General features: G+C 36.2%; 1 protein-coding gene across 2 annotated transcripts in view; it reads left to right on the top strand.

Moving 5' to 3' along the window:
- The window catches only part of smurf2 (SMAD specific E3 ubiquitin protein ligase 2), an 83,414-nt gene that overhangs the window by 47,840 nt on the left and 17,169 nt on the right, over positions 1-18,405 (top strand). For both annotated transcript variants that reach the window (XM_056453464.1, XM_056453463.1), the window contains exons 6-11: positions 2,917-3,001; positions 3,186-3,269; positions 8,170-8,372; positions 10,931-11,015; positions 12,450-12,608; positions 12,692-12,736. In XM_056453464.1, the coding sequence (XP_056309439.1) occupies positions 2,917-3,001; positions 3,186-3,269; positions 8,170-8,372; positions 10,931-11,015; positions 12,450-12,608; positions 12,692-12,736 (661 nt within the window). The remainder of the gene's footprint in view (positions 1-2,916; positions 3,002-3,185; positions 3,270-8,169; positions 8,373-10,930; positions 11,016-12,449; positions 12,609-12,691; positions 12,737-18,405) is intronic.

The following is an 18,405-nucleotide window of genomic DNA, read 5'->3' as shown; positions in this document are numbered from 1 at the left end:
TCAGTGTTATTGATTAAAGTTTCATTCACTTCTATGCTAGTCATTCCAGTTTATTAAAAATATTTTTTTCAAATTTGAGTACATAGATTTTACTAGTTTTATTGATGATACACAGGGCAACTTTTTTAGGCATTGAGTCATTTACATGGACACCAATAATCGAATTTTAATGATTAAGACAGCACTCTGATGAAGAGTCTGCCATGTAAACAGTGATTTTTAATTAATTTAATCTGACTAAAGTCATAATCGAACTAAACAGAAATCGGATTAAGACATGTTGAATATGCATGTTTTAGACGCATTATTGAAATGCAGTACAGACATGTAACCACCGTAATCAAACTATTACCAACGAGTAAGATTTTCACCGCATTTTGTGACAGGATAGTCTATACACACATGGCTGTTTGACACTATTCTCTGCACCTACCGAGTCAGTAAATGACCACAGGCACCTGCATTGCGAAATGCGGAGGTTTCTTTTTTCCATATCGGGGATCAAATTTTATTAAAGCAACACTCTTACAGCAGTTCAGCACGGTGGCATGAAATGTTCCTGAATGAAAGGGAAGTGCCAAACTGCGGTTAAAGTCGAAAAATTTAACATGAATCACCCGAAATTACTTGAAACTCCGGAGGAAATGTGGATAGCGCGGTGACACAATGATGTTAATCGAATTATGTGCTATAACGGGATCATGAAGGGAACATTCAGAAAGCAACTCATGTAAACATCTTAATCATATTATTGTCTTATTCAGATTAAGGCAAATTATTCGATTTCTGATGTCCATGTAAACGTTGTCAATGTTGCCAGCCAACTTTGAGAAATTATGCCTTAAAATGGGCAGCCAGGTGAGACACAGGGCAACAAATTAAGGCAATGGGTTACATATACAATATTGTTTCCAATTTTAATAAGAGAATATCCAATCGCTTTGCAAAAATGCCAGGCAACATTGCTCAAAAAGTTTCCCTGAGTATCATCAGCATTTAATTTTCCTAACTCACAAACTTCTTTAATATTATGTTATTCGGATTTAAAAAAAAAGTTGGATTGCAATTCAGTGGTTGTCAATTGAAACGTATATGTCCAATCTTACACCACTGTAAAGGCTGGTTTATCCTTCTGCGTTGAGGGATCGGCGTGACCCACGGCACCTGCCTTGCATGTAGACGTGCATTTATACTTCTGCGTGCTGTTTGTGTTGCTCTGCAATAACACTTCCGAAACACTAGCTGGCAGCGAGTTTTTATGTTCCTCTGTGTTGAGTTTTTCGTGTTTTTTTTGCATTTTCTGAATGCTACCTTAATGTACATGTTGCTAAAACGACCGCATTTTGAGGCGGGAACCGGCAGACATGCAACAACTTTAATTATAAGGTAAACAAAACAAAAAGTTTCCAACTGGAGTTCCTTCATGGGACACAACGCTTGTAACCACTCAGTCCAATAGGTTTGTGTGGCTCTCGGCCCCGCACACACTCGTTAGCACTACCAAGCCAACCAATCACAAAGCTTGCGCTATGCGTCGTCATGACTTGTAGTTACATTTTTTGAGAGGTGCGTGTCAGCATCGGTGTCAGCCACGGCGAGGAGTATGCGACCGTGCAAAAGCTACGCTGAACCATAATAACTCTTTTCAAAAACCCCTGATCTTCCTGATCTTTTTGAACTAAACGCCTACTTTACTATGTCCATTCAGCCCACAGTAGAAAAAACAAGCCACACCCACTATTTGCTCATTTAAAATTCAGTTTCTCTGGGAACTGCGTCACATTACTAAAAGAATAACGATCGCAGCTACCGGTTCACATGCACTTTAAGCGGGACTTATGTAAACTGATCATGTAACATTTTTTATTTTAATCAAAACACCCAAAGCCAACTACAACACTTCCAGAAGTAAGAAACAAATTCACAAATTCTAAAATTGTGTGGGATTAAATGGTTAATGATGGTAAAACTCACACATTTACCCTTAGAGCCCTGTAAATGTTTCTCATTTGGTAGCAAAGAAGGAAAAATGCACTCATTCTGCTTGATTTATCTGTTCCGCTTTGATATTCCTCTACGATATTCTTTCATGCTGTCGAAGAGCCACATTGTTCCATCTCCAATAAAGAGTTTTGTGGGGCGGTGATGTATTTGCGTCCCACAGCCACACCGCAGGTTTTACAAGCCCTCATTCATCAGCACATGAATGCTTTCTCATGGCTAAGAGTTTGAACCCGCTGATATTCCTGAATGTCATTGTCTCGGGTTTTGCATCACAAGCTGTATGTTTTATTATGAGTCACAGTTGTCAGTTAATCATGAGTGTAAACAAGTAGTTATTAGCCTGAACCCCGAGGCATCTTTACTACTTATGTCACTTGAGCTAAACACTTTGAACTAACCTATTTTCTCATGCGCCATTTGGAATCATAAAAATTATGAAAATCATCGCCAAAACTGATATTAAACCAATATTATTATTATTATAAACTGATTTATCTTCTTTAAAAAACATGATGTATCAGTCAAGGTTAATTTATTATTGATGTGTTTTGCATTTTAAATTGCAGGGCTTTTTTGAGGCTTTTTAATGCCTGACAATATAACTTTTTTATATATTGACAATTCATGCATGAATGCATTTTTGGTAGACGTTCATATGTTTGGTTTTTAGTTATTTGTTGTTTATTTGCTTTATATTAATGTGATTAGCTTGTTTTACTAATGTTTCAAATTTAGCAACAGTGTTGGCTTACTAAAGTTGAGCAGAGAACATTTGTGTTCATTGTCCTGTGTAGGGACTGAACCTGCATCCTTTTGGTCACCAGTCCAAACTTTTTAACCATCATGCCACATCAACGGCTAAATATCCATGGCATGCCTGTCTTACACTCATTTTGGTGTTTATATCAACAGTTAGTCTTCAGTCTCGGGACAGGATAGGCAGTGGAGGGCCAGTCGTGGACTGCAGTCGTCTGTTTGACAATGATCTGCCTGATGGGTATGTGAAATAACTCTTAAAAAGCTAAGCTAAGTATTAGACTGTGTTTTTTATCTTTCGCAGATACTCAACAGTATCAGCCAGCGCTCTTATCCGAGCCCTGTGTTTGTTCCTGCGCCATGTGCGTGTGTCTGTCTGTCTGTTTGTTCATCTGCATGAATGTCTCTTTGTGTTCTGTCTGCAGCTGGGAGGAGAGGAGAACTGCATCTGGCCGGATCCAGTATCTGAATCATATCACACGCAGCACCCAGTGGGAAAGACCTACCAGGTGGGGTCAGCTTTCCTTTGTAGTATGTGCCAGTGTCTTTAATTTATTTTATTTCATTTTATTATATATATATATATATATATATATATATATATATATATATATATATATATATATATATATATATATATATATATTATTATTATTATTATTATTATTATTATTATTATATTTTTTTTTATTTTTTTTTTATACTATTTAATTTTTTAGATTTAATTGATATTTGTTTTATTTGTTTACCTTTATTTGACCATATATTTAAGTACAACTTTATTTTAATTACTTTATTTAGGAATATTAGGATTTTTTTTTTGTTATTTAACCACTTTATTTTTATTTATAAGTATTATAAGGCAAATAATATTAATAGTCAAAAACAAAAATACTTATACAAAATATCTCTTTATAATAAAATAAACATAAGTGTTAAAGAGACACTTAAACTCGATAAATAAAATATTTCAACAATCAAAGCAAACTTTTAAGGTATGAATAATAATGATACAGTAAATTTCAAACTTTGTCAACAACACAAATTATGATAATCAAATCTGAGCTTTCAAGTGAAGGACCTAACCATCATTTTTCAAATACATATTGCAACATTCCAAATTACCCCTATGCTAAAAAATCTTTCAGATGGGGATCTAGTGGCTGGGATGCACAAGAAAAGAAACCAAAAAGCCACTCTGGTGACATCCTTGCATCCTTTTTTATTTACAATCTCCTCACTGCTGCTTCACGGCACTCATTTTTGCATGTGTTGTTATTCTGACCTGAAGTGACAAGCGCGTGCACATGGATTCCTTGACCAATTACAATGGACTTTGTGCTCGCACTCTCCTGGCGTCTCTCCTAACTAGGTGACCGTCAACCATTTTCTCAGAGGATGACAAACAGACAAATCATTGCTGCAGCTCCGATGCAGGTTTATGCAGAAAAGTAAAAGGCGCTGCAGTGTTTGGATGCGCTGTGTTTGTCTGAGGTAATTAGTTATTACTGAAATGTGTAGATTCCATACAAAGTGTGAAGCAGGTTAGTTCTGATTAGATTGGTTAGTTCTGGTTACATAAATTGCAGTGCGCTCGCGGCATTTGGAAAAGTTCAGATGTTCTGGGTGCGCCTGGAAAATACGCATGTTCATGCAAGTCGCGCGCCTTACACCCAAAGCTTATTGGCACTGCTTCCAAGGCGTGCGCTCAGCAGACACATTTTAATAAAACTATAGCGCTTTATAACGAAACTACATAAAGAATCTTTTTTTTATCGATATTGACAATGGTGTTCAGTCAATAAATATCAATACCGATTTTATCGCCCAGCCCTAATATGTATATAAATATTAATTTGCAATGTATTATTTATTTATTTATTTATTTCACTTGTTTTTTGTCAGAGATTCAAATAGTTGGTAGTCTGAAACAAAGGGCATTTTGGCTTACCCATATAACTGCCCAGGTCACTGGGTTTACAGTGTTTTATTAAATACGATGGTCATTTTGTGTGCGTTCATGTTTGCCAGACAAAAGAATATTGTGTGTCGTCCACATCTGTCATCATAGCCATTTCAGACAATTACCTAAATTTATCCAGAGTACAGATGAAAGATATAAAGCCATGTCTGGGAGCATCTTAAACTTTAAAAAAAACACTCAACCATAAAGACCAAGAAACATTCCAGACAACATTTCAAGACTAAAAATGTGTTGGACTGCATTTCTTAAATTCTTAATCTCTACTGCATTTTATACCTCAAATAACAAAAGGTTTACTCCAAAAGCTGAGCCAATAGTTCTCGCAGTTGATGAAACACCCATATGCTATTCTGTTTCTACTCCACAGCTTCAGTTTCTAGTCTTTCCTCTAGACGTTATCGTATACCTGTGGGGATTTAGTGCATGTTAGTGAGGTAATGTGTCGACAAGACTCAGTTGGTCTTAATGCTCAGCACACACTACAGTTTACAGCCACAGAAGCTCTTGAAACATCGTTTTCACACTGACGTTACTTTCAAATAGACGTTTTAAACCTCTGAAGTGTTGAAACCGAGTGGAAAAGTGGGTATATTGAAAGCAAGTTCAGGCTGTGTTTATGCGCTACATGATTCAGCACTCGGTCCCCATTCGCTGAGCTCGTGTTGCCAGTCGCTTCACGGCTGAGCTGCTGTTGCTCTTAGATGTTTCCACTTCACAATAACAGCACTTACGCTTGACCTGGGCAGCTGGAGCAGGACAGAAAATTTCACTCCCTTGTTTGGAAAGGCTGCAGGTCCGCGACTGTCACGTTGAAAGTTATTTAGCTCCTCGTTTTGTTTGCCAGTGCTTGTCTACTGAGATTGCACGGCGCTGATATGTTACATTAATAATTTAGTATCCAAAGCAACTGGACATTCTGTACTACTGAGATTTGAATGTCATGCCAAAGGGTCATCGAGTGCTTTGGCTTTCAGAGCTGAAACCTATTTGTACAGTTTTAATATGAATCTGTAACCCAGAACACAAAGACATGCATAAATAAAAAAATCTACATAACATAAACTTAGATGATTAGTGGGACTGTTTCCTGGCTTTAGATAGTTTTGAATGTTTCAACTGGCTAAGTGCCATCTTAACATATTAATCTGGCTTTTTTGTTTGTTTGTTTGTCTTTTTTTACCAATTTGTACAGTTATAATATGAATCTATAACCCAGAACACCAACAAAAGCATTTAGTTATCCTTCTGGGAATAAAAAAACAGCCTTAGATGGTTTGCTGTGCTGTAAGCTTGCTTTAGAGGGTTTTTGAATGTTTCATCCAGCTAAGCGCCATCTTACCCTACTAATCTGGCATTTTTTTTGTTTGTCTTTTTTACCAATTTGTACAGTTTTAATATGAATCTGTAACCGAGCAAAAGCAACAAAAGCATTTAGTGGTCTTTCTGGGAATAAAAAAACAACATAAACCAGCCTTAGATGGTTTGCTGAACTGTACACTGGCTTTAGGGTTTTTTTGAATATGCTTCAACCAGCTACGCACCATCTTAACCTATTAATCGGGAGTTGTTGTTTTTTTTGTCTTTTTTTTTTACCCAATTTGTACAGTTTTACTATGAATCTCTAACCCAGAAGACCAATGAAAGCATTTAGTAATACTTCTGGGAGTAAAAAACTACATAAACCAGCCTTAGATTGTTAGCTGGACGGTTTGCTGGCTTTAGAGGTTTTTTTTTAAATATGCTTTAACCAGCTAAACCCCATTGTAACCTATTAATCTGGTGTTTTTCCCATTTTTTCCCATAGTTTTTTGTTCAAGATCTGAGTGGTTTACACTTCACAAGCTACAATAGTAGTCTAGAAACAAGACATTTTGGCTTACCTTAGTTTCAGTTCAGGTGGATTTTCTGGATGGGACGATCCACCCTTATGTGGCTTGTTGGTCAGTTTGATCTGTTTGTTATTTTTAGGGTGAATTTGGTGAATTCTCAGCATGTCAGACTGATGGACATTTTAAACCAGTTAAGACCAATAAATCTGTTTATTGAAGTCTAAATTAATTTGGTGTGGGGGTTTCTATTCTCGTGTATTGTTCTAGTTTTGTTTGATATGCAACTGATTTGCAGACTGAAATCATTGTAGGATCAATGCATTTTAGCTAACCAAATTGTCTGTATGCACAGTGTTGTAAAGGACACTGAAAACTTCTGGTGAAAGGCTGATGTGACTATCTTCAATTTTATGAGATTCCTTGAAAGGCAAAGATAATGTAATATAATCAGAAAATAGTCAGTTAAATAGATTCAAGCATTCACTCGCTTGTTCAAGCATGAAACGAGATGAAAACACATTTAAATGTAAGTGTGATGAGGAGCAAAAGCTCTGAAATCCCACAGAGAATATTGTGGTAAAGTACATTTTGTAAGTTCCTTTTAAAGATATGCTCTGATTCTTATCCAGTGTGAGACACACATTATATTGAACAAGGGAAGTCTTAAATGTGGCGAGCTTATGATGGCCTGAAAGTTCACTGGAAGCATCGGGACAGCCTTACTGAAATTAAACATCCTAGTGCATAGGGCCATTTGTTGTGAGGTGTTGGCTGGGATGGTCTAGCCAGATTGCAGCACATCACTTTGCAGATATTCTACAGCCCAACATGCAGTAATATACCATGTGCAGTATGTGAACACAAACTCAGATACTCACAAACAAAAACACCTCAACGGGGTGTAACAGTGGTCCCACAGTCTGCCTACGTCAGTTGATGCTGTGAACTGACACTAAGATAGCTTCTTGAAGAATCTTTTAAATGTTTTTTAAACCAATTCTCAAGATGGACACCCAAGTATTAACTAAATTATGGTATTGACCTTATTCTTCAATGCAGAAGTGCTCCTGTTTTAGCGATTGTTTTAGAAATTCCCATTCAGTCAGATCAGTTTGCAACATGAAGCAGCATAACAAGCTATTTTTAACATCTGAAAAACAATGGAAGTGAATGAGACCGGAAGTCTCAAGCCAAAAGGATTCTAATGGCTGCGCCTACGTACTTCAAGAATAAGGTCAATCATAAACCATTATTAACCAATAATGGTCTTTATAACTGGAGTCATCCAAATTTGATGCAAAGAACTGCATGAAACGATGCACGTGCAATTTGTGCTTTCATTAACAAAATAAATCTGTGATCTAGGATATGTTTTCCCATGTTTTACATTAAAATAATCATACTTGCTAAATTTCTACAACATTTCCACTTCACATTTAACACACACTCATTCAGAGCCATGATGTTATAATCATCATGTGTTTTACCTGGGTATCAAACCCATGATCTTAATGGTGCTAGCACAAGCTGCAGGGACATTTAAGCCATTTAATCCCTTATCTCATGCATTCTTTTTCTTTGTTTACACAAACACAGGCCTGCATCTGAGTACTCAAGCCCCGGCCGGCCTCTCAGCTGCCTGGTAGATGAAAACACACCCATCATGACACCCAATGGGGCAGCGGGTGTACCTGCAGACGACCCACGGGTGCAGGAGCGGAGGGTTCGCTCTCAGAGACACAGAAACTACATGAGCAGAACTCACCTACACACACCGCCCGACCTGCCTGAGGGATATGGTGCGTTCACACACACATAGCAGTTCTTCCATTAATATCAGCCAACTTGCAATGGTCAAAAATACACTCTGAAATTATGAGTTTTATCCGCACATGCACTTGTGCTGGAAATTTGTACAGCAGTAGAAGTAATTAAAATGTCTGTAGTGTGAAGAAAAGGAACTGGCCTGAAATTTCTGCGACATGCCGTCAGCACCAGCTGCAGGGTCAGACATGTGACCTGGAAATCCCTCTCGGTCTGTGTGTGTGTGTGTGAGTCCATGGAGAGATTCAGAGGGCAGAGGTTATAGACACAGGTTAAATAGAGCTCTGTGTGCTCTGCGCTACTCAAAGTAGCTTAATGTGGGTCTGTAGACTTTGAATACAGGTCAAGTGCATGTGTCGAAACTAAACTATATTCAAGTTTAAATTAAATACGTAAATACTATAAATACATTTATTATTTTAAATGCCGTTAAAAAAATGGTAAGACTTTATTTTAATGGTCCTTATGGCACATTTTGTTGACTAAAGGTTGCATTGCAGCTACAAGCAAATTACTTCTCATTTGAGTATTATTAGACTGTCTGCTTAATATCTGCTGATACTGCTCCTTCAACAGACATTTAACTGATTATAAGAAACTTTGCAAGTACATGTCAACTTACACTAACCCTAACCCCAACCTAACAGTCTACTTATAATCTAATGAGAATTAGTTTGCATGTAGATGCAAAATAGCCTACAAAATTAATAATTATATAAAGGCCTGTATCTAGATTATCCGGTGTGTGTCTCTGTTGAAAAACAACTTTGTTTGAATAGGCAGCAGTTTGCTTTTTGTTACGTTAGTAATTGTATCTACTTAGATCCATTAGGAGGTCATTTTATTAGCATAAATCAATCTACAAATACACACTCTTGGTCTTTTTGACAAACCTACAAACTAAAAGTTTGATTTAACAGAGAAATGTACCATTGTACAATTGTGTTTTCACAAATTATCATTTTTAATAGCGATTAATAATATTTTTGTTTACAGAACACACAAGAGTTACATTAATTTCATGGGCCCTGAAATTAAATAATAAAATGAATTTAGCTTAATTCATTTTTATTTCCCCTGACTGGGAGATGGGTGTCACGGTGGCACAGTGGGTAGCACGATCGCCTCACAGCAAGAAGGTCGCTGGTCGCTGTGTGGAGTATGCATGTTCTCCCCATGTTGGCGTGGGTTTCCTCCAGGTGCTCCAGTTTCCTCCACAGTCCAAAGACATGCGCTATAGGTGAATTAGCTATATTATAGGTATTGGCAGCTGTATTATATAATAGATAAGCTAAATTGGCTGAAATGTATGTTTGAAAAAGAGTGTGCATGGGTCTTTCCCAGTACTTGGTTGCAGCTGGAAAGGCATCCGCTGTGTAAAACATATGTTGGATTAGTTGGCGGTTCATTCCGCTGTGGTGACCCCAGACTAATAAAGGGACTAAGGCGAAAAGAAAATGAATGAATGAATGAATGAATGAATGACTGGGAGACAATTAAGGCATTTAAGACCTGCAAACCAGTTTATTTACAGGGTCATAACAAGTCATAAATTTCAAAAACAAAATTTTAGGCTTAAACAGTCTTAAATTCACTGAAATATTGTGTTGTAGGTATTAAACCATTTTAAACAGGTCTTAATTTGCCTATGTCCCAGTGAAGCTACCCAATCTGGCCAACACCCAATCACCAATAATCCATCTCAAAACTTCTTTTTTAAATGTAAGTTTTTTTATTGCAAAGAGATACAATTCACAACAGCTGTTAGACATTTTTACAGCAAATTCTCCTTATTAAATTTCCTAATCAGGGAAAGAAAACTAGAGCAACGCATCCTTTTACACAATCTTCCATTAATACAGAAACTATTTACAGAAGTAACCAGGCCATTAGAAAAAAAAACCTTAGTGTTTAGCCATGTATAAGTCTAAAATTTCATTCATAATGGTCTTAAAAGGGTCTTAAATTTGATTTGAAGAAACCTGCAGAAACTCTTATTTAATTTTAGTGTTGAGGTAACAGACAAAGAAAAGTAATGTAAAAAAGTGTGTTAATATTTTAAGTCATATGGTGATATGAACACTGTATTTTAAACCACTACTTTCAGAGCTTATTAAATGTGGTTAGTCAGATAGAGGTTAAACCATCATCTTCTCTCATTTATAAATGTTGATCATAATGGATAATGTATTACATCGAACAGATTTAAAATGTTGCTCTGTAAACTGAATTTCATTTAGCGGTGTCTGACTTAGAAATTTAGTTCAATCTTTGTGGTTTTGGGAACGATCATGTTTACATCAATTATCTGCTTGTATATATTTAACAACTATTCCGCTACAAGTTGATTCATTAGTCTGGAGCAGACACAGTTTACTGTAATAGATCAGACAAGCATGCAAGAAGTCAAACTGAAAGTGAAAGAATGAAAGGAACTAACACAGACAATAACTTAAACAATGGTTGTATTTAACCCTGTCATTTTTTTATACATTGTAAATGACTGATATCGCCCCCTGGTGTTTATTCACAGAGCAACGGACCACGCAGCAGGGCCAAGTCTACTTCCTGCACACACAGACGGGCGTCAGCACATGGCATGACCCCAGAGTGCCCAGGTACACAAACACCACCTGTAATAGTGTTATAACAGTTAATCGTTTTTTAAAACTTTCTTTTTTGTCACTGTATTTGCTTGGAATGACTTAGAAATATTTTGGTGTGTGTGGCCAAATGAGAAAGTCTATTGGTGTGCATGTCAATGTGCTCTTTGAGTGATGATAAATTGTCAAAATGAGGAAAAAAGAGAGAAGCAACCTTGAAAAAACTGCATGCAGAAACCGTTCAGCCAGTATTTGTGTAGGCAGAGCTGCTTGTCATTTATTCAAGAGCAGAACATGATTGGAAAAAAATGAGGGTGGGCTATGGGTTATTTTTCTAGTCTTTTCAGAGTTGACATCGCTGAGCACTTTTGCACCGCTGCACATGTTTTTGCTCTTTTCATTTGAAGTTTGGCAGAAACCTGAAAGCAGCATCTCTGAAGTTTGTTTTGTCTGACTTTCTCTTGTTTTGACCTGTGTTTTGTCTGTCTTCTCACTTTGTTTGTATTGTTTTTGTCTTTCTCGCTTTGAGGAGCATGTTAATGTAAAGTGATCTAGGCACTGTTTATATTCTTTTGCTTTGAAGTAGTAGAAATATACCCTGTATATTTTGACTGTACGCATTTATTCATTGATTACACTGTCTCTGTACTAGGCATGGGCCGGTTTAAGTTTCTGGCGGTATGATAACCTTCGTTAAAAATGTTGCGGTATCACGGTATTGTGATTACTGCTCTAAAATATGTTCTTTTTAAATGTCTGGGTAAAAAAATAATAATAACTTTTCCTCTATCAAACAAAATACATTTTATTTTAGGAAACATTTATAATATTTTGGGACAGTAAACAAGTCAGGCTAAATAATTGAAATAAATAATTGAGTTCTGCTCTCTTCATTAGTTAAAAAACACATATTTCTTTACAACACATTTAGAAAAACACATTAAAAAACCCTTACATATACCTTAGGAACGGTATAACAGAAAATTTTAGCAGTTTTAAAACCTTCACTTTTTCAAACCGGGTAAACCTTGAAACCGGTTACTGTGTACCACATTCTTTTAAATATTACCGATATTATGATTAAAAAGATATAATTATTAATATAAGCATAGCTAAATTCTGTGGACAAGAACTTATAGTTTAAGGGGGAAAAACACAATCTAATCAAAGTATTATCCTTGCATCAATGAGATGCTGTGGTAAAATTAATTTATCTTTTTTAGATTTTCACTTTGTTTTAGGTTGAGTTTTAGTAAGTTTTAAATCAAAATTAATATAAACATGATTTTATAATATAAAGTCATTATATATAAATCTTTCATGCTATAAAGTGTGTGTGTGTGTGTGGGGGGGGGGGGGGGGGGGGGGGTAATTTAGTGGTTTAGGTTTTAGTTAATCGTGATAACCCTGATTAAGATTATTAAAACTGCTGAAAACTCTTCTCTGCAGGGATCTTAGTAATGTAAACTGTGAGGAGTTGGGTCCATTGCCCCCGGGCTGGGAAATAAGGAACACCGCCACGGGACGGGTATATTTTGTGGACCACAACAACAGAACAACACAATTCACAGATCCTCGTCTCTCTGCCAACCTACACCTCGTCCTAAAGTGAGTCTGTCTGGATATCTTCTAACATTCACAATAATAACATCTTATTAATGCCACTGTCTCTGACTTTTTTTTGTCAACAGTCCCAGTCCGAATGGCTCGCGTGCTGCAGTTGAGGCTCAGAGCAGGTAAGAAGCACATCATATTCTCTGTTTTATTTTGTATCCATTTTTTTCATTTTGTACACGTGTGTGTGCGTGTGAGGTTGCGTGTTTCGTGTGAGCCAGAGGAATGCATTAATGGGGAGAGATCGAGTTTCCCTTTTCCTGTCCTGACAGATCAAAGGACGCGTCCCACATTCCCTCTTCCCGCTTCATGTTGTTCTTGCAGTAACAGGAATATTTGGTGGGCTTCGGCATGCATGATTGCAGCCTTACTGTTTGAGGAATATCAGTTCACATTGGGTCTCACAAATGAATCTCTGCACCTGTATATTGAACTTTCAATAGAAACATGAAGTGATGTGAAGTATCCACCTGTCATCTGGGATGTATGGACCGAGGTTGATCAATTATGATAATTGACATTTTGAAGCGTTTATTTAAAATTCGCACGTTGAAGTTAAAATTCAAACTTTAATTCACCAAGCATGCATAGTTATAATAAAAAATGCTAATATACACACATAATGCACTGTAGTACTGCTGAAAAAACATTATCTAAAATTTTAAACAAGATAATATCAGTCAAAGTTAAGACCTTAGAAAGTTATAGAAGTTAGCATAAGAAATCAGAAGGAAAGCCAAATTGTGGGATATTAGGTCAAAATTGTGAGATATGAAATAATTAATTTATTTGCCATTATTTGTTTTGTTGGATAATATTCTAACTAGTATAACGGTAACCTAAATTCCACTAGTAATATTTTTCAAATATAATATATTTGCAACTGTCATCCTTTAAATTTAAATGGCTTCATTGCCGTTTTAGTTTTTAAATACTTTTTATACAATTTACCCGTGACTTGTAGAATGAACATTCATTATAAAACTAATTGCATGCTTCAACATAAAAAAGCTTCAACATATTTATTGTTTTAAAATTATTTCTGCCGATAGCTATGTTTTCATCCAAAAATGCTAATTAAATTTATGCACAAAACTGGAATAATCGCACAAAAGACTTGGGAATAAGGCAGCGTTTCCATCCAATGAGGCAAAGAGAACATAATCGTCACTTCTCGCTTAACTGGTGCCAAATATCAAAGGTAAAAACTGAATTTTATTGTGGTAGGAGAATCTGCATGAATCTTCTCATTTAATGAATGACTTGCATCTCAGAAGACAATGGCAACATGCAATGAACGTGGTGGCGTGAGATGCGGAGCACAGACGCTCTCTTGACAGTTCTGGGACTCATTAATAATATAATAACACTAATACTGAAACGGTTAAGGCATTTTAGATTGACCACAACAATACTTCAGATGTTTTACAGTCTGCTCAGCCTGCTGGTTTGTCCATCTCCACACAGTTTTATCATCATATGATCTCTTACATCTAAATAACGTGACTTTTTTAATGTGCATATTGGAATTTGTTCAGTAAAGCATTTCCATCGTAGTTTATGCACATCTTTTCTTATCAAATAAAAAGTTTATCCTCCTCAGTTATGCGCATACATTTTATTATGCGCATTTTCAAAATTTATGCACATCTTGGCGTTTCCATCAACCGTTTTTTTATGCGCATCTCCGAAATGCACATAAAAATAGATGGATGGAAACATAGCTATTGTTTTGATTTGATTTAAATTAAATCAGATCATAAAAATACTTTGAAATATAGACTAACTTACTGACATCTGGTTTCTTGCATGTTCTTGCAAACTGAATTTAATATTACTATTTGGAAAAACTTGTAATTTACCTAGTTAAACCAGCCAAAAAAAAACAAGCATGATCATCTCATATCTACTAGTGCAGGGCTTATAGTATTCCGGCACCGTGCCGGATCTCCGGCTTGCGGCCGTGAGGGAAAAAGAAATATATATTTTAGAGCCCGAGTATGCGGTTTAATTAGGTATGCTCAAAATAATCAATCAACCGTTAACCGAAAGGGTGTGTTTGTAGCCCATTAAAGGTATCAGTTAAACGATTAAAAACTATTATTTTATATATTTTTAAAGTTTGGCTGCATAAGGGGTCGATCACTGCGAACACGCTTTTTGCGTTAAGAGGAGCATCTTTTAAATGGTTTATTAACGGTCGTGAGTGTTTTACGTGCTGCTTATGCGCCCTACACGCCTCACGTTTTGCTGTTGCGCGCTGTGTGCTCGAGCGGGAAAAGCGTGTTAAGTCAGTTGCTTTTTCATTCTTCAATCAAATGAAAGCACTGCAGGTTTTCTGATGAAGTGACAGCAAGGTTTGTGTTATCAAGGCGACTATGGCGACCTTTTAATGATGGAAAAGAGACTTGTGGTCGCTGTGTCAAGTTATCCAGAGCTTTATTACTTTACAGATCTTGAATATCACCATATTATTAAACATTACAATTTTAACATTGACAGCAACATGACTCTCAGCTGATTTAGTCGTTTCTTATGGACATACAAAAGAGCACCGCACTTCTTTTTTCTTGTCAACATAAACGGCAGCGTGGTGTGCCTCACGTTTTTGGAACGGAAAGGCGTGCTTTTTGTGATCTGCCCCTAAATGTTCAACAAATATTTGTCAACACTCGGGACAGTAACACGTGCAAACACACGTGTCTACAGACGTATTTTGACAAAGCAGCAAAATGAAAGAAGGATATTGTTGGTCATAGTTGAGTTGACAAACCAATCTTTTTACCATTTGGAAAATTACAGTTAATAATAGTTCTTATATCTGTTTTTAAAAAAGCCTACATAATCTACGAATCAAAGAAATCCAAAGATTTACTTGATTTTTGTATAATGATAACTCATTATACCACACTGAGGCTTTCATTTTATAGCTTATAAAACATGTATGCAAATTAATGCAATATCATATGTAAACAAAAAAAAATTGTTATACAAAAAGTCAACATATGAGCCTCGAGATTCATTGTCATTGTCTTTCATCACACGCAGCCCACACACACATGAACTGCGAGTGAGACAGAGGAGATAAGTCATAATCATAAGGCATAATTTTTAATCTAATGACTTTTATAAAAAATGTTGACAGAGGTTTTGTGAAATAATAATAAACAGCTGATTAATAATAACAGCTGGATTTTTTTTTACTTTAACCCCTGCTAGTGACCTCACAATTTTGTTTATTACCACGTTTTAAGTTTTAATATTTGCCTACCTAAAGTAGTTCATTGACCATTCAAAACAAGTTTGTTATGTAAAGGCTTATACTGATTTATTTCTTTTTTTCCCAACAAAAAGGATAAAGGTTTGCAACACACTTTTGCATGATCATGCACTAAAGGTAAAGAGTCAGACAGATCATTTTCATGAAGACATCAACGCTTAGTAAACTAGCAGTCAAAGTGAGTCTCAGTTTTGGGAAAGACATCAGACAGATTATGAGGATATCTGTCAAAACATCTGTCTTATATCAGCAATGAAGATCTCACCTCTCTATCATCAGGCAAAAATCCTCTCTGCTTTACTCTAAATGATGGCTTCATGGTATCACTATTGACTAGTAAATTTGTGTGTGTGCGTGTGTGCGTGTGTGAGTGTGCGTGTGTGTGTGTGTGTGTGTGTGTGTGTGTCTGTTGCTGTGCGTGTGTGTGTGTGTCTGTTGCTGTGCGTGTGTGAATGCATGAGTTGCTGCTGTCTTTGATGGATCCACCCTCCTGATCCACACCAGCATTTGAAGGGTCACAAATAATGTTTTCGTTTTCTTAATCCAAAATGTATTTTGATTTTCTTTTTTTTTTTGGTGTGTGGTCCTTAATCTGAAAAGTGAGATCAGATTTAATGGGTAATTGGTGTAATAATTGTCTGAGATTATAATGATATTATTATGGCTTAAAGGCTGCATTCTTATTAAAAAAAACACTTAATACACCTAGTTAGTAATTTAGTATAATCTTTTATTATTGTTTTTCTTTTAATGCAAAAAGTGAAGTCATTACTTTGATCACAACTTTTAAATAAAAAAAATGTTTTTGTAAACATTCATTCAAACAATCTGTGTAAATTAAAACATTTATATAGCACTATTTCCCCCAAAAAAACTTTAAAGAGCCCCTATTATGATTTTTAAATGGTCATATTTTTTGAGGGTCTCCAACAACAGGCTGATATACATGCAAGGTCAAAAAACACTTTCATTGTCTTATAATATGCATTTATTTTTACAAAATATTTCAACGACTCCCATATGATATCATTCATTTGTTCCCAAACCTCCCCTTAGCGCGATGCTAATCTGCGCTGTTTGGTCAGATGACCCAGTCTGTTATGATTGGTCGACTGCATTCAGCAAGAGACATAGTAAATAGCCCACCACAGTTTATCAACTATTTTGAAGTAGTCCGAGTGCAGAGTGTATGTGTGAGCCCAATGCAAGAGTGCATTAAAGCAATGCAGTTAAACACCAGCATATTGCTCTTTTCTTAACCACAACCCCAAGTAATAACAGTGACACTCATTCAGTATTAATCCACGCTGTGGCAAAAGCTGAACTATTTTGAAGCTTGACCACAGCACGTGTGTAGGAACAGCTGACAGTGGCCATAGCAACGACAAACAGCAGAGGTTCGCAACACGGTTAAGTTTGTAAACAAAGCGATATGTGAATATTAAGAGTTAACTAGGTACAGTACAAGCCACGTGGAGCGTTTACAAGTAACAAAACACAATTAAATACATAATTTGCAAGCTAGAGAAAATAATAATAATAATAATACATTTTATTTATATTGCGCTTTTCTCAGACTCAAAATGCTAACAAGAGCATACAGAAAACAAGGAGGCAACCATTTTAATCCCACTTAAGACACTTACACTTGTAAAATAGAGGAAGAAACTGATCTATGAACTGTGTACTGTAAAGTTCTTGTCAAACTCTGACAAAGTCCCATACATCAATAGTATATTCTGATCCTTCCTTTAACGAATGGCTGATGAATCCCCTGTTGCAAGCGTGTAGATTACTGAAGCACATATCAGAAAAATTATGAGAACACAGCACAAGTCTGGGGCTATAATGCTGAAGTATTTTTGCAAAAATAAACTTATATCACAGACTCTTCACAGCCTCATCTTTGAGTAGGGAAAATAACACTAACTTTTCCTCACACTTCAGAGCACAGCGTCTTCGTGACATGATTCAGCCGGGATCTGCTACAGTGTTTGTCTTCATCTTTTTCTTTCTACAGTGTTTGTGGGTGGGGCCGGGGGGTTCAATTTTCTGGGGTCTGTGCTATACAAATGGCGGGTCTTGAATTCTTTATAGACGTCAAACAGACACGTTTAAAGATTCGTTACAGCGACAATTTATTTAAACCACTCTGAGTCGACTCTTTTATAGATGAATCAATAGTTTTAAACACAACGCACTTTCAGAATAAAGCCTTAGCTGTACATTTCACTTCACTTAGTGCTTGTTACACATGCATGGAAGGTCATTTTCAAAAACCCATATAAAGGGCTCTTTAAGCAGCACAAATGGAGCAACAAAGAAACTAAAGCAAAAATGTATTAATTAATATGGATAGTTTACTCAAAAATAAAAATTGTCATAATTTACACACCGTTGACTTGCTCCAAATCAATTTGAGATATTTTGTTCTGTTAAACACAAAAGATATTCTGAAGAATGTTGGAAACCTGCAACCATTGACTTCCATAGGATTTGTTTTTACTTCTA

The sequence above is a fragment of the Danio aesculapii genome, chromosome 3 (genome assembly GCF_903798145.1).
Source record: "Danio aesculapii chromosome 3, fDanAes4.1, whole genome shotgun sequence".
NCBI lineage: Eukaryota > Metazoa > Chordata > Actinopteri > Cypriniformes > Danionidae > Danio > Danio aesculapii.
The sequence above is the reverse complement of the archived record's forward strand: the minus strand, read 5'-3'. Positions and strand labels throughout refer to the sequence as shown.